The following is a 15,197-nucleotide window of genomic DNA, read 5'->3' as shown; positions in this document are numbered from 1 at the left end:
TTTTAAACAAGGTGCTTAAAAACTATTTATTTAATGGTGGTTTTAACTTAGGTCTTTTTGTCTTTTATTTTTACGTCTGGACTTTATCACATTGTAAAGGACTTTGAACTACATTGTCTGCAATGAAAAGAGCTCTATAAATAAGTTACTATTTTCTTCACCAGGTACCATAGGTTACAAATCACACCAGAACATTCCTCAGGGATCCAACATTACAATTTTAATATGATTAATATAGTAGAAAATTTATACAAAATAGTAATTCATGTGTTCATGACTTTCTAGACTGGATTGTAACATTCACTTGGTTATCCTCCACTGCCATGATAGAATGCACAGCTATCTGTTCATGTGGTCCAATGGAGAAGGTGTAGAGAACATCCTATCAACACTCCCAGACACTTGGTCAATTTTACCACAGGAAACCCCGTCTTAATAAGACAATGTACATTTGTAATCCTTCCCCTCCAAACCACAACCCAGTCACGGGCTGCGGTAAACTTGCCGGGCAGCTAGTGGACTTTAGCTGAATTGGATGGAAAAAGACTACAAATGTGTTACTAATGTCTATAGCAACTTTCACTCAAGAACCCTGCGCCATAGGGCAGTGTCAATATCTTAACCAAAAAAAGTTAATAGAACCTTATACATCTAATCCTTAAAGCAACATTAAATACCAAGGATCAAAAATTATAAAAGTTATTTCTGGTTAATGTAGTACCGAGGTCAGAAATATCATTTTAGAAATACAATGAGGTATTAATCTCCATTACACTCTACACAGTCCTAATATACATTATTGCTCCTTGCAATATTCAACCTTCATTCCTTAGGGAGGAGAGAGAAAGTTTCATGTTCTGAGGGTATCCTTTGTAACAATATGACAGTGTGCACTGGAGCTGTCAGATTCAAACCCCTTGACTTGCAGCACTTAATGCTCTGGCTCTGAGAAATCACTAAGGTTCAAAATCTTTAGGACAGGTGCAAGTCTCACCCCACGAGCCAGGATATTTCAAAGAAAATTAGCTCATTGTAAACGTGCAGAAGCTTCCTTGATGAAACCAACTCAAAAAGGTCCACCTGTCACCCAGTTACACGAGAGCTGGTAGGTCTCATAGTGCAGATATTCCTTCACTGGGTGTTGCTTGCCTGTGGCTTACAGGAGCAGAGGGGTTTGTTCACCTCTAGGTGGTGGCTTGACGAAGATCTGCTTGAAAGCAATCAGTTTATTCCTTAGCTGATCTTTCAGCGGAGGGATGTGATGGCTGGGGTCCAAGACATTAGTTTTACGGCGTTCCTGTTTGCGCTTCCAGGTTTGATACGGATGTGGCGGGAAAACTGGCTGGTCTTTCTCACGTACGAACTGAAAGACCATTCCACTCACCAACAAGACCACCCACACTGACAGCAAGATGTAATCTGAGTGAAGAAGCAAACACAATTTCATCTGAGAGCAAGGCCTCCTGTTCAAAGTACCTATATAGTATGTCAACATTTCCCACCCCCCAGGGCAGAAATGGTTAATATGAGGCATAATTTTAAGGTGATGGAAGAAAGTATGGGGGGAGGGGGAAGAGGAGGAATGTCAGAAGTAGGTATCCCCACCCCTCCACACACAGCAGTGGGCGTGTGGAATGCCCTGCCAGGGTTAATGGTAGAGGCAGATACATTAGGAACAGTTAAACTGATATAGGCACATGGATGACATTAAAAAAAGATGAATACGTAAGAGGGAAGGGTTAGATCGATGTTCAAGTAGGTTAAAAAGTCAGCACAACATCATGGGCCTGTACGTCTAATGCCAGTCAGCCTGAACACACAATTTTTGCTCCATCACAATTTAATGTAATTTGCTTTAAAATCCTAGTGTTTCAATTAAGATTGCTTAATTCATCCACAGAAAACTCAGAGGGACCATCTGACCCAGACCAAGCTTAATTCTGTCCTCTTTCTCCCCAGATCTCTGATTAGATTCCAAAGTGTATCCAGGACCCCAGTGATACCATTCCCTCACCCAGTCTCTGGCCTTCAAACGTTCACCAACATTCAGCGGAGTTCTCTCCTTCACCTTGAAGGATACTGCAGCAAACTCTGGTTAAAGTTCTCTTCACCAGTGGGACTCAGTCTGTCCTGAACACTGCCCTAGGATCATTCAACACTTCCTACAGCACGGGGAAGTATTTCCACAACTTGAAATGGAGCTCAAGTGCAGTTGGAAGGGTCACTGCACAGTACTCCAACTGGTAGGATGTAGCAAACAAATCCACTAAAGATTTCCAGACTTTCAAAGACATCTCCCAACTATCTGGTGGGGGGGGGGGGGGGGGGGGGGTGTGGACAAAAGATTCTACAGATGCTGAAAATCTGGTTCAACATTCAACAGGAAATGTTGGAAGAACTCGGGTCAGGAAGCATCCATGAAGGCAAATGGACAGACAACTTTTCAGGCGGACACCCTTCACAAGGACTAGAAAGGAAGGGGTCCCAAAACGTTTCCTCTTCATTTCCCTCCACAGACGCTGCTCGACTTGCTGAGTTCCTCCAGGATGCCGTGTTACCAAGTATTTCTAGCTACTTCAGCATCCAGTGTCTGCTAAAGATTGCCCACAACACAGTCCAAATTAGATTTGTTTTCTGCCAAGCTGGGAATCAGCACTTCACCTACAAGTCTGCTGGGTCATCTATTGTATCCATAGAAACAGAAAATAGGTGCTGGGGTAGTCCATTCGGCTCTTCGAGCCTGCACCGATGATCATGGCTGATCATCTAACTCAGAACCCTGTACCTGCTTTCTCTCCATACCCCCTGATCCCTTTAGCCACAAGGGTCATATCTAACTTCATCTTAAATATAGCCAATGAACCAGCCTCAACTGTTTCCTGTGGCAGAGAATTCCACAGATTTACCACTCTCTGTGTGAAGAAGTTTTTCCTCATCTCGGTCCTAAAAGGCTTCCCCTTTATCCTTAAACTGTGACCCCTCGTTCTGGACTTCCCCAACATCGGAAACAATCTTCCTGCATCTAGCCTGTCCAATCCCTTTAGAATTTTATACGTTTCAATAAGATCCCCCCTCAATCTTCTAAATTCCAGTGAGTATAAGCCTAGTCGATCCAGTCTTTCTTCATATGAAAGTCCTGCCATCCCAGGAATCAATCTGGTGAACCTTCTTTGTACTCCCTTCTATGGCAAGAATGTCTTTCCTCAGATTAGGGGACCAAAACTGCACACAATATTCTAGGTGCGGACTCACCAAGGCCTTGTACAACTGCAGTAGAACCTCCCTGCTCCTGTACTCAAATCCTTTTGCTATGAATGCCAACATACCATTTGCCTTTTTCACCGCCTGCTGTACCTGCATGCCCACCTTCAATGACTGGTGTACAATGACACCCAGGTCTCATTGCATCTCCCCTTTTCCTGATCGGCCACCGTTCAGATAATAATCTGTTTTCCTGTTCTTGCAACCAAAGTGGATAACCTCACATTTATCCACATTAAATTGCATCTGCCATGAATTTGCCCACTCACCTAACCTATCCAGGTCACTCTGCATCCTCTTAGCATCCTCCTCACAGCTAACACCGCCGCCCAGCTTCGTGTCATCCGCAAACTTGGAGATGCTGCATTTAATTCCCTCGTCTAAATCATTAATATATATTGTAAACAACTGGGGCCCCAGCACTGAGCCTTGCGGTACCCCACTAGTCACTGCCTGCCATTCTGAAAAGGTCTCGTTTACTCCCACTCTTTGCTTCCTGTCTGCCAACCAGTTCTCTATCCACATCAATACCATACCCCCAATACCATGTGCTTTAAGTTTGCACACTAATCTCCTGTGTGGGACCTTGTCAAAAGCCTTTTGAAAATCTAAATATACCACATCCACTGGCTCTCCCCTATCCACTCTACTAGTTACATCTTCAAAAAATTCTATAAGGTTCGTCAGACATGATTTTCCCTTCACAAATCCATGCTGACTTTGTCTGATGATTTCACCTCTTTCCAAATGTGCTGTTATCACATCGTTGATAACCGACTCTAGCATTTTCCTCACCACCGATGTCAGACTAACCGGTCTATAATTCCCCGGTTTTTCTCTCCCTCCTTTTTTAAAAAGTGGGGTTACATTAGCCACCCTCCAATCCTCAGGAACTAATCCAGAATCTAAGGAGTTTTGAAAAATTATCACTAATGCATCCACTATTTCTTGGGCTACTTCCTTAAGCACTCTAGGATGCAGACCATCTGGCCCTGGGGATTTATCTGCCTTTAATCCCTTCAATTTACCTAACACCACTTCCCTACTAACATGTATTTCCCTCAGTTCCTCCATCTCACTAGTCCCTCGGTCCCTTACTATTTCCGGAAGATTATTTATGTCCTCCTTAGTGAAGACAGAACCAAAGTAGTTATTCAATTGGTCTGCCATGTCTTTGTTCCCTATGATCAATTCACCTGTTTCTGACTGTAAAGGACCTACATTTGTCTTGACCAATCTTTTTCTTTTCACGTATCTATAAAAGCTTTTACAGTCAGTTTTTATGTTCCCTGCCAGCTTTCTCTCATAATCTTTTTTCCCTTTCCTAATTAAGCCCTTTGTCCTCCTCTGCTGGTCTCTGAATTTCTGCCAGTCCTCAGGTGTGCCGCTTTTTTTTTGCTAATTTATATGTTTCTTCTTTGGACTTGATACTATCCCTAATTTCCCTTGTCAGCCACGGGTGCACTACCTTCCCTGGTTTATTCTTTTGCCAAACTGGGATAAACAATTGTAGTTCATCCATGCGATCTTTAAATGTTTGCCATTGCATATCCACCGTCAACCCTTTAAGTATCATTTGCCAGTCTATCTTAGCTAATTCACGTCTCATACCTTCAAAGTTACCCTTCTTTAAGTTCAGAACCTTTGTTTCTGAATTAACTATGTCACTCTCCATCTTAATGAAGAATTCCACCATATTATGGTCACTCTTACCCAAGGGGCCTCGCACGACAAGGTTGCTAACTAACCCTTCCTCATTGCACAATACCCAATCTAGAATGGCCTGCTCTCTAGTTGGTTCCTCGACATGTTGGTTCAGAAAACCATCCCGCATACATTCCAAGAAATCCTCTTCCTCAGCACCCTTACCAATTTGGTTCACTCAATCTAAATGTAGATTGAAGTCACCCATTATAACTACTGTTCCTTTATTGCACGCATTTCTAATTTCCTGTTTAATGCCATCCCCAACCTCACTACTACTGTTAGGTGGCCTGTACAACTCCCACCAGAGTTTTCTGCCCCTTAGTGTTATGCAGCTCTACCCATATCAATTCCACATCCTCCAGGCTAATGTCCTTCCTTTCTATTGCGTTAATCTCCTCTCTAACCAGCAATGCTACCCCACCTCCTTTTCTTCTCTGTCTATCCCTCCTGAATATTGAATATCCCTGGATGTTGAGCTCCCATCCTTGGTCACCCTGGAGCCATGTCTCTGTGATCCCAACTATATCATATTCATTAATAACTATCGCACATTCAATTCATCCACCTTGTTACGAATGCTCCTTGCATTGACCCACAAAGCCTTCAGGCTTGTTTTTACAACACTCTTAGCCCTTATACAATTATGTTGAAAAGTGGCTCTTTTTGCTTTTTGCCCTGGATTTGCCTGCCTGCCACTTTAACTTTTCACCTTACTACTTTTTGCTTCTACCCTCATTTTACACCCCTCTGCCTCTCTGCACTTGTTCCCAGCCCCCTGCCACATTAGTTTAAAGCCTCCTGAACAGAAGTAGCAAACGCTCCCCCTAGGACATTGGTTCCAGTCCAGCCCAGGTGCAGACTGTCCTGTTTATACTGGTCCCACCTCTCCCAAAACTGGTTCCAATGCCCCAGGAATTTGAATCCCTCCCCCTTGCATGTTTATCTCCTAACTCCCTAAATTCACCTTGTAGGACCTCATCCCATTTTTTACCTATATCGTTGGTACCTATGTGCACCACGACCACTGGCTGTTCACCCTCCCATTCCAGAATGTCCTGCAGCCGCTCAGAGACATCCTTGACCCTTGCACCAGGGAGGCAACATACCATCCTGGAGTCTCTTTTGCGGCCGCAGAAGCGCCTATCTATGCTCCTTACAATCGAATCCCCTATCACTATAGCTCTCCCACTCCTTTTCCTTCCCTCCTGTGCTGCAGAGCCACCCATGGTGCAATGAACTCGGCTGCTGCTGCCTTCCCCTGATGAGACATCTCCCCCAACAGTATCCGAAACAGTATATCTGTTTAGGAGGGAGATGACCCCAGGGGACTCCTGCACTACCTGTCTACTGCTACGCTGTCTAGTGGCCACCCCTTCCCTTTCTGCCTGTGTAGCTTTACCTGCGGTGTGGCCAACTCACTGAACGTGCTATTCATGACTTTCTCAGCATCGCAGATGCTCCAGTATGAATCCAATCGCAGCTCCAGACGCTCAATGCGGTCTGCCAGAAGCTGCAGTTGGACACATCCAGTGCTCCTGATGTGGCCTCTACATCGGTGAGATCCATCGTAAATAGGGGACTGCTTCATCAAGCACCTCCGCTCAAAAAGCAGAACTTCCTGGTGGTCAGACATTTTAAATCCCATTCCCATTTAAACATGTTGGTCCACAGCCTCCTCTTATGCCATGATGCCATCTTCAGGGTGCAGGAGCAGCACTTTATATTCCATCTTGGTAGCCTCAAAACTAATGGCATGAACATCGATTGCCCCTTCTGGTGAAAAAAAATCCTTCCCCACTCTGCCATTTTCCCTCTCCTCACCTGCCCACCACCTCCTTCCCGTTCTCTTATGGTCCACTCTACTCTCCTGTCAGATTCCTACCTCTCCAGCCTTTCACCTTTCCTACCCACCTAGCTTTACCTATCGTCTCCTGGCTAGCCTCCTTCCCCTCCCCCCAGCTTTTTATTCTGGTGTCTTCCCCCCCTTCCTTTTCAGTCCTGATGTGAAGGGTCTTTTCACAAAACATTGACTGTTCATTCATTTCCATTGATGCTGCCTGACCTATTGAGTTCCTCCAGCATTTTGTGCATGTTGCTTTGGGAATCTGGCAAGGCGAATTTATGTTTACCCAAGGATCAGACAAGGCTGTTGCATGTTTCATGAAGATAGCAATAACCCACATTGGACAGTCAGCGCAAATGTGTGCTTTAGTCTTGGGTGACTCACAACTGACAGCCCACCCAAACAGTATGAAATCTCAGTCTGCATTAGTCTAAGACACTGGACTACCTTGTTTGCTTCATAATGCTAGACTCCATCACTTGCCTCTTCCATCCCAGATTTGATAAATTCAGTTACGATAGAATGCAAAGCTCATCTTGCATCCTACTCACACGACATCGGAGCCAAATCAGGCCATTCAGCCCATTGAGATCCCACCGTGGCTGATACATTTCCCCCCTCAACCCCATTCTCCTCATAACCTGTGACCTCCTGACTAATCAGGAACCCATCAACCACCATTTATTTATTTAGTGATACAGTGTGGAATACTCCCTTCTGGCCCTTTCAGCAGCCCCGCCCATCAACCCCAATCTAAATCTAACCTAATCACGGAACAATTTACACTGACCAATTCACCGGTCTTTGGACTGTGGGAGGAAACCCACACAGTTCACGGGGAGGACAGACAGACAGACAGACTCCTTACAGAGAATTCCGGGACTGGACTCCAAACTCTGATGCTCAGAGCTGTGATATGGCCGTGCTAATCACATGCTATCGCACACCTCCTCTTCTGACGGTGTGCAGAGAGATAACAGTACAGGAAAATGTATCCAGTAAATTTAAATATACCCAAATGAGTTCACCTCCACAGCTGTCTGTCCGTGGCAATAAGTTCCACAGATTCACTGTCTGTGACTAAAGAAATCCCTCCTCATCTCCGTTCCAAACAGACGTCCCTCTATTCCAAGGCTGTGCTCTCTGGTCCTAGACTCGCCCACTATTGGAAACATCCCCTCCACATCCAATCTATCTAGGTTTTTCAATATTCGATAGGTCCCTTCCCCCACCTCAAACTTCTAAACTCCAGTGTGTACAGGACCAGAGCCATCAGGTGCTCCTCATGTCAACCCTTTCATTCATGGAATCATTCTCATGAACTTCCTCTGGACCCTGTCCAATGCCTGCATATCTTAGGTAAGGGGTCAGAACAGCTCACAATACGCCGTGCGGTCTGACCAATGCCTGACCAAGCCTCAGCATTACACCTTTGCTTTTATATTTGGGTCTTCTCAAAATGAACGATGACATTGCATTTGACTTCCTCACCACTGACTCAACCCGAAAGTTAACCCTTACAGATGACATCATAGTGCATCAATGTAAAAGAAGGAAAAACAACATCAGGTGTAGAATAAAGTATTACATTTACAGAGAAAGTGCAGTTCTGGTGGACAATAAGGTGCATAATCACTCCACCCCTGTCAGCCATGGGGGGGCGTTGCAGTTCCACTCCACTCCACCTCCGCAGCTGGGGTGGTGACTGATTCACTCAGGTAGAGCTGTGGGACGTTTGATTCGAGGTATTTGTGCAGATGAAGTGGGGAAAGGGGAAATTTGTCTGGTCTCCTCTGAAACTTGCTAATTTTTATTGATGCAACTTAAAAACCATCTTGTCCAGTTGCACCACATGTTGGAATGACAACTACTCTGCACGTGACCACAAGAAATGGCAGAAAATTATGGACACAGCTGAGCACATCTTGGAAACCAGCCTCTTCCCCACCTCCCTGGACTACTAACAGCCTCCGTAAAGCAGCCAGCATAATCAAAGACCCAATTTCTCTTCTCCCCTCTCCTACTGGGCAGACGATACAAAAGCCTGAAAGCGCGTGTCACCAGGCTAAGGGGCAGCTTCTACCCCACTGTTATCAGACTATTGAATAGTTCCCTAGTAAGGGAACGATTGACTCTCATCTCACAATCTACATCATCGTGATCGTGCATCTTATTGTCCACCAGAACTGCACTTTCTCTGTAAATGTAATACTTTATTCTACACCTGATGTTGTTTTTCCTTCTTTTACATTGATGCACTATGATGTCATCTGTAAGGGTTAACTTTCGGGTTGAGTCAGTGGTGAGGAAGTCAAATGCAATGTCATCGTTCATTTTGAGAAGACCCAAATATAAAAGCAAAGGTGTAATGCTGAGGCTTGGTCAGGCATTGGTCAGACCGCACGGAGTATTGTGAGCTGTTCTGAACCCTTACCTAAGAAAAGATATGCAGGCATTGGACAGGGTCCAGAGAAAGTTCATGAGAATGATTCCATGAATGAAAGGGTTAACATAAGGAGCACCTGATGGCTCTGGTCCTGTACACGCTGGGGACAAGGGTCACTGTGGATGTTCTCTTAACCCCCACCCTGCAATCACATTCGTCCCTCACAACTCCAGTGCAGTGATTTCACTCGGCCTGGGACAGCACGCCTCGCACCTCCCATTGTGTACGGTGTTTTGGGACAATGAGGAAAGCTCAGAAAGTAGAGGTGTTGGTGAGAAGTTGTAGACCTTGCACATCTATACTCACATCATTCTATAGATGTGCTGTGTTGAGCATCCCAATAGGCTGCGTCACTTCATGGTATAGAAACTGCACTGCAGTGAACAGTAAGCCTCTACCTCTGGTAATCAAAGTGCCCCAACGCATCACTGGCATCAGCCTACCTGCCAAAGACGTGTACAGAAAGCTACCAATCATGAAGGAAGGATCCCACCCACCCTGCTCATGGACTGGATTTCACTCCCATCAGGGAGGAGGCTATGTAGATCCACACCAGAAACACCAGACTCAAAAGTGGTGACTTTCCCCAAGCATTAAGGCTGATCAACACCTCCACCCGCTAACCCACCCTCCACACCCCCAATCTCCACTGCTTTATCCTTACCTGTCAGAGCCAGCTTACGTATGGACACTCCTGTGCCTCATGTCACTTTAAGGACATACAATCAATGTACATAAGCTATCTTAATTATACAATACATTCTGTTTTTATTATTATTTTAGTATTCTTTATCTTTGTGTTATTTTTGTTCTGCATCAGATCCGGAGTAACAATTATTTTGTTCTCCTTTACACTTGCGTACTGGAAGTGACATCAAACAATCTTGACCCTTACCATTCAGCTGGAAGGGCACATTCGTGAAGGCAGCTTTGAAGTCATCGTCCAGTGTACGCTTGAGAACATTGAATGTGATGTAGGCCAGGCTGGTGAACACAAAGGTATGGATTGCGAGGATCACTGCGTAGGAGCCAATCAATCCACAGGCTGTTATATTCAACTGAAAGATATTCACAGTTCAGTCAGCATGAAAACACAAGCTCAGTTTAAAAACACAAATTGTATGCTATACACTCAGTGGCCACTTTATTAGGTACTCATTCTCATTTATGCAAATATCTAATCAGCCAATCATATAGCAGCAACCCAATGCATAAAAGCGTGCAGACATGGTCAAGAGGTTCAGTTGTTATTTAGGCCAAACATCAGAATGGATAAAAAATGTGATCTGAGTGACTTTAATCATGGAATGATTGTTGGTGCCAGATGGGGTGGTTTGAGGACCACAGAAATTGCTGATCTGGGATTTCCATGCACTATTCTCTGGAGTTTACAAAGAATGGTGTAAGAAACAAACAAACAAAAATCCATTGAGTGGTTTTCCAATGGGCAAAACTTCCCTGTTAATGAGAGAGGTCAGAGGAGAATGGCCAGACTGGTTGAAGCTGACAGGAAGGCAAGTAACCAAGTGTAACAGCACTGATGCGCAGAAGAGCATCTCTGAGCACACGTTGAACCTTGAAGTAGATGGGCTACAGCAGCAGAAAACCATGCCTCATTGTGGCACAAAAGCTAATAAGGAAGGCAGGAGCAAGCACAGCAGCCATCATCTGAGTGGATAGAGTCAGACTGGTGATCTAAGGTTTAGCTCTGAGGCTTCTGTGAATAGAGGCTTCAATCAGAGAAGGAAAGAAAAGCTCTAGGTTAATTTTTTTCCCTTCCCTTCTTTACATCTGCTCAGCTAAGATAGCAGAGATGCCAGGCAGGATTTTTGAATGTGATGTGGAAAGGCAGGGAGATCTCCAGTTTCCCCGATTACAACTGTGAGAAGTGCATCCAGCTGCAGCTGCTAACAATCCACATTAATGAGTTGGAGCTGGAACGAGATGAACTCCAGATCATTCGGAAGGCTGAAGGGATGATATATTGGACATATAGAGAGAGGTAGTCACACCCAAGGTGCAGGACACAGGAAGGAAACTGGGTGAGTCAGGTAGGGGAAAGGTGTTAAGGAGCCAGTGCAGAGTACCGCTGTGGGAGGCGAGGGCCTCGATACAATAACTATCGCTAAAAAGGGAGTGCTGAGAAAATTTGTCCCCTGGCCCTGATGGAATGCATCCCAGAATACTGAAAGAAATGGCAGAAGTTATAGTAGAGACTTTGGTGAAAATTTACTAAAATTCTCTGGACTCTGGGCAGGTCCCGGCAGATTGGAAGATGGCAAATGTCACGCCACTGTTCAAAAAGGGATGTAGGCAAAAGGCAAGTCATCGGGAAGATACAGATGCCTCAGGACTCTATCTCATGTTCTCAATATTTATTGCTTATTTATTATCTTTTTTCTCTTTGTATTTGCACAGGGACTGTCTGTGGCAATGAATTCCATAGAAACACCATTTCCTGGCTAAAGAAATTCCTCGTCTCTGTTCTAAAGGGATATCCTTCTACTCTGGCTGTCCATCCTGTTGGTGCAGTCTTTCATTGATTCTATTATGGTTATTGAATTTGTTGAGTAAAATCTGCTAGAAAATTAATCTCGGGGTTGTATATGGTGACATTTATGTAATGTACTTTCATAATAAATTTACTTTAATCGAAGTTTAGTCGGAGCATCCAAGGTTACAAAGAAGTCAAGATTGAGAGGGAAAATACCTCTTCCATGAGGGGTGGAGCACAAGGACAGGCTAAATGGCCTAATTCTGCTTCCACGTCCTGCGGTCTAATGCAGGTAGAACGAATCAGTCCCATGGACAGGGATCATTCCGGAGTTGTGATGTTATGTGGAGTATAATGACCAATTAATTAAAATGATAACCAATCTTCAGTAAGTAAAATCATGTACGCAGTTCAACTTCCAACTGATATGCTGTGGCTAGTGAAAGCAGTTCCTGGGTGTGGGACATCCAATTCTGTCCCATTGAAACCACACGGGGGAAACAGCAGATGAACGTTCCTGCTGGTAGCCCATCATTGAAGGTCTATCCTGACCACTTAATGCTCAGTTCAGGGCAGATCCGTCTGTCATTTAACCTTTTGGTTAGTTCTATATTCATGAAGCAATCCTTTAACACTAGAAAAAAAAAAGGGCTTATTGGGTTTTCAAAATATACACCTTGTGAACTGGGTATTCAAAGCAGTTCTTCTAGATGGGATGTGTTACCATTGTAATAATGTTATTCTGTAAATTTACCCAACATATAACAAATGTTAAACATTAAGTATGCAATTATATCAATCAAAATTATAGTTAATCACTTATTGTTTTCTGTGTGTTTAAGTATAAAACATGTCAGGAGAGTGAGATTCTCCTGCACTGTCTCCTGAGGTTTGCTGTGTGACTAAAGATCCATTTCCCAGTTACAGTTTGTGTGGCTCCACAACCTGATGGCATGAACATAGATTTCTCCTTCCATTATTTTCTCCCTTTCCCCCCCTTCTCTCATTCCCCATTTTGACCTCTTACCTCTTCTCCCCACCTACCTTCACCTCCCCCGGTGTCCCTTCTCCTTCCCTTTCTCTCATGATCCACTCTCCTCTCCGATTCCTCCTTCTCCAGCACTTTACCTTTTCCATCTCTCACTTCCCACGCCCCTTCCCCACCCATCACCTTTCAGCTTCCCTTACACCCACCAGCTTACTCCGACACCTTCCTTCTTCCTTTCCAGTCCCAAGGAAGGGTCTCTGCCTGAAGCATCCACTGTCGATTTGCTTCCAGATGCTGCCTTTCCTGCAAGTTCCTCTAGCACTTTGTAGGTGTGGCTCTGGAGTTCCAGCATCTGCAGAATCTTGTCTCTTAGACAAGACTTTAACTGGTATCAGTGAAGTACATCTGTGTGAGGGGTCACAAGAGATTCTGCAGATACTGGAAATCCAGAGCGCACACAAAATGCTGCAGGAGCTCAGCAGGATGGGCTGCATCTATGGAGAGGAATCAACTGCCAAGGTTCAGGTCAGGACCCTTCTTCAGGGCTGGGGGAAAATGCCTGAATATAAAGATGGTGGGGTGGAGGGGAAGGAAGATAGCTAGGTGATAGAACAAGCCAGGTGGCTGGGAAAGTTGAGGGCTGGAGAGGAGAGTGGACTGTGGGAGACAGGAAAGGAGGTGGGGGACTCGTGGGGAAGTAATAGGCAGGGGAGAAGTTTAAGAGAGTAGAGTGGGGAATGGAAGAGGGGAGGGAAGAGGTTTACTGGAAGGAAAAATTGGTATTCATGACATCAGGTTGGAGGCTCCCCAGAGGGAATAAAGTGTTGCTCCTCCATCCTGAAGGTGGCGCCATCTAGGCACAACAACATGTTGGAACGGGAGCTAAAATGTTGGGCCACTGGGAGGTTGTACTTTGGGAAGAGGGAGTGGAGGTACTCAAGGCAATCCTCCAATTTATGATGGGCCTCACCAATTTAGAGGAGGACACAGCAAGAGCACCGGACACAATCGAGGACCCTCGCAGGAGAAGCATTGCTTCACCTAGAAAGACTGTTCGGGGCCCAGAATGGAAGTGAGGGAGGAGGTGTAGCACTTTGGCTGCTTTAAGGGAGAAGTGCCGGGGGAGGCTAGTGAGGAGGGACAAATGGACAAGGGATTCACAGGGATCCCTGTGAAAGTACAGTGGGGGGGGGGGGGGGGGGGGAAGAGGAGGTAAAGATGTGTTTGGTGGTAGGGCCCTGTTGAAAATGAAAGTTGCAGAGAATGATGTGTTGGATGCAGAAAGACAAGAGGAACTCTATCACTGTTAATGCAGTTAGAAGATGGGGTGAGCACAGATGTCTGGAAAATGGAAATGTGGATGAGGGCAGCATCAATGTTTGCAGAGATGGGGAACCCTTTTCTTTGAAGGAGGGCATCTTATGTCCTGGAAAGGAAAGTCTCTTCCTGAGAACAGATGCAACAGAGACAAAGGAACTGAGGAAAGGAGACAGGGTGTGAAGAGGTACAGTCAAGATAACCATGGGAATTGGTAGCTTGTCAAAGATGTTGTTAGAGTTTGTCTCCAGACATGGAGACAGAGAGATTGAGCAAAGGGTAGAGAGGTGTCCAAGATTGACCAAGTTATTTTAAGAGCAGGGTGGAATTAGAGGCAAAGGTGATAAAATTGATGAGCTCAGCATGGGTGCAGAAAGCAGTGCCAAAACAGCTGTCATTACATTAATATTAATTTCATTAAACAATGATTGAAATGTCTGAAGGAACTCACAGCTCGAGGACAACTGAAGGATGCGAGAGGTACAAGTATAGCCAAACATGCCAACGACATCCAGAAGACAGAATCATCCTGGAAGACTTCAATGTTTCCTGAGATGTACAGAAAAGTTAAATTCATCAACATCTAACTCATTTATGTGCTTCAATTTGACAACATTTTACTAAATGTAATTATATGAAATTTTAATCGGATTTCTTCACACTTTATTATCCATGAACCTTACTGGGACATTGCCTCCTGTCTCATCACCAATCATGGCCCCAAACAGTCCCTCCAGGTGAGGTGACACTTCATCTGGGAGTCTGCCAAGTTCGTCTATCGTATCCATGCTCCTGGTGTGGCCTCCTGTACGTGGTGAGCCCCAGACACAGATTGAGCACTTTCACTCCAACTGCCACAAAATGTAGGATCTCTCGGCACAAACATCTACTTTTGTAACTTCTAGTAATTTCCCTCCCTCCTGGCCTTTTCTGTTTCCATTTCCCAACCTCTGACTCTTCTCCTCACCTTCCCATCACTTTCCCCCTGGTGTCCCTCCTCCTTCCCTTTCTCCCAAGGTCAATTCTCCTCTCCAATCAGATTCCTCCTTCAGCTCTAACTTTTCCATCTATCACATCCAAACTAATTAATGCACCTACCCCACCCATCCTCTGCTCACCTGTCACCTTCTACCCCTCCCCC

General features: G+C 44.9%; 1 protein-coding gene across 1 annotated transcript in view; it reads right to left on the bottom strand.

Annotated features, from left to right (window-relative positions):
- Window positions 1-198: 198 nt before the first annotated feature.
- Window positions 199-15,197, bottom strand: part of tm7sf3 (transmembrane 7 superfamily member 3) — a 57,880-nt gene continuing 42,881 nt past the window's right edge. Inside the window, exons 10-12 of the mRNA XM_073059777.1 lie at window positions 14,508-14,605; window positions 10,153-10,315; window positions 199-1,419 (exon numbers count right to left, since the gene is read on the bottom strand). Coding sequence (XP_072915878.1) covers window positions 1,157-1,419; window positions 10,153-10,315; window positions 14,508-14,605 — 524 coding nt within the window. The 3' untranslated portion in view covers window positions 199-1,156. The remainder of the gene's footprint in view (window positions 1,420-10,152; window positions 10,316-14,507; window positions 14,606-15,197) is intronic.

Source organism: Hemitrygon akajei, chromosome 10 (genome assembly GCF_048418815.1).
Source record: "Hemitrygon akajei chromosome 10, sHemAka1.3, whole genome shotgun sequence".
NCBI lineage: Eukaryota > Metazoa > Chordata > Chondrichthyes > Myliobatiformes > Dasyatidae > Hemitrygon > Hemitrygon akajei.
This window is presented reverse-complemented; position numbering and strand designations above follow the sequence as displayed.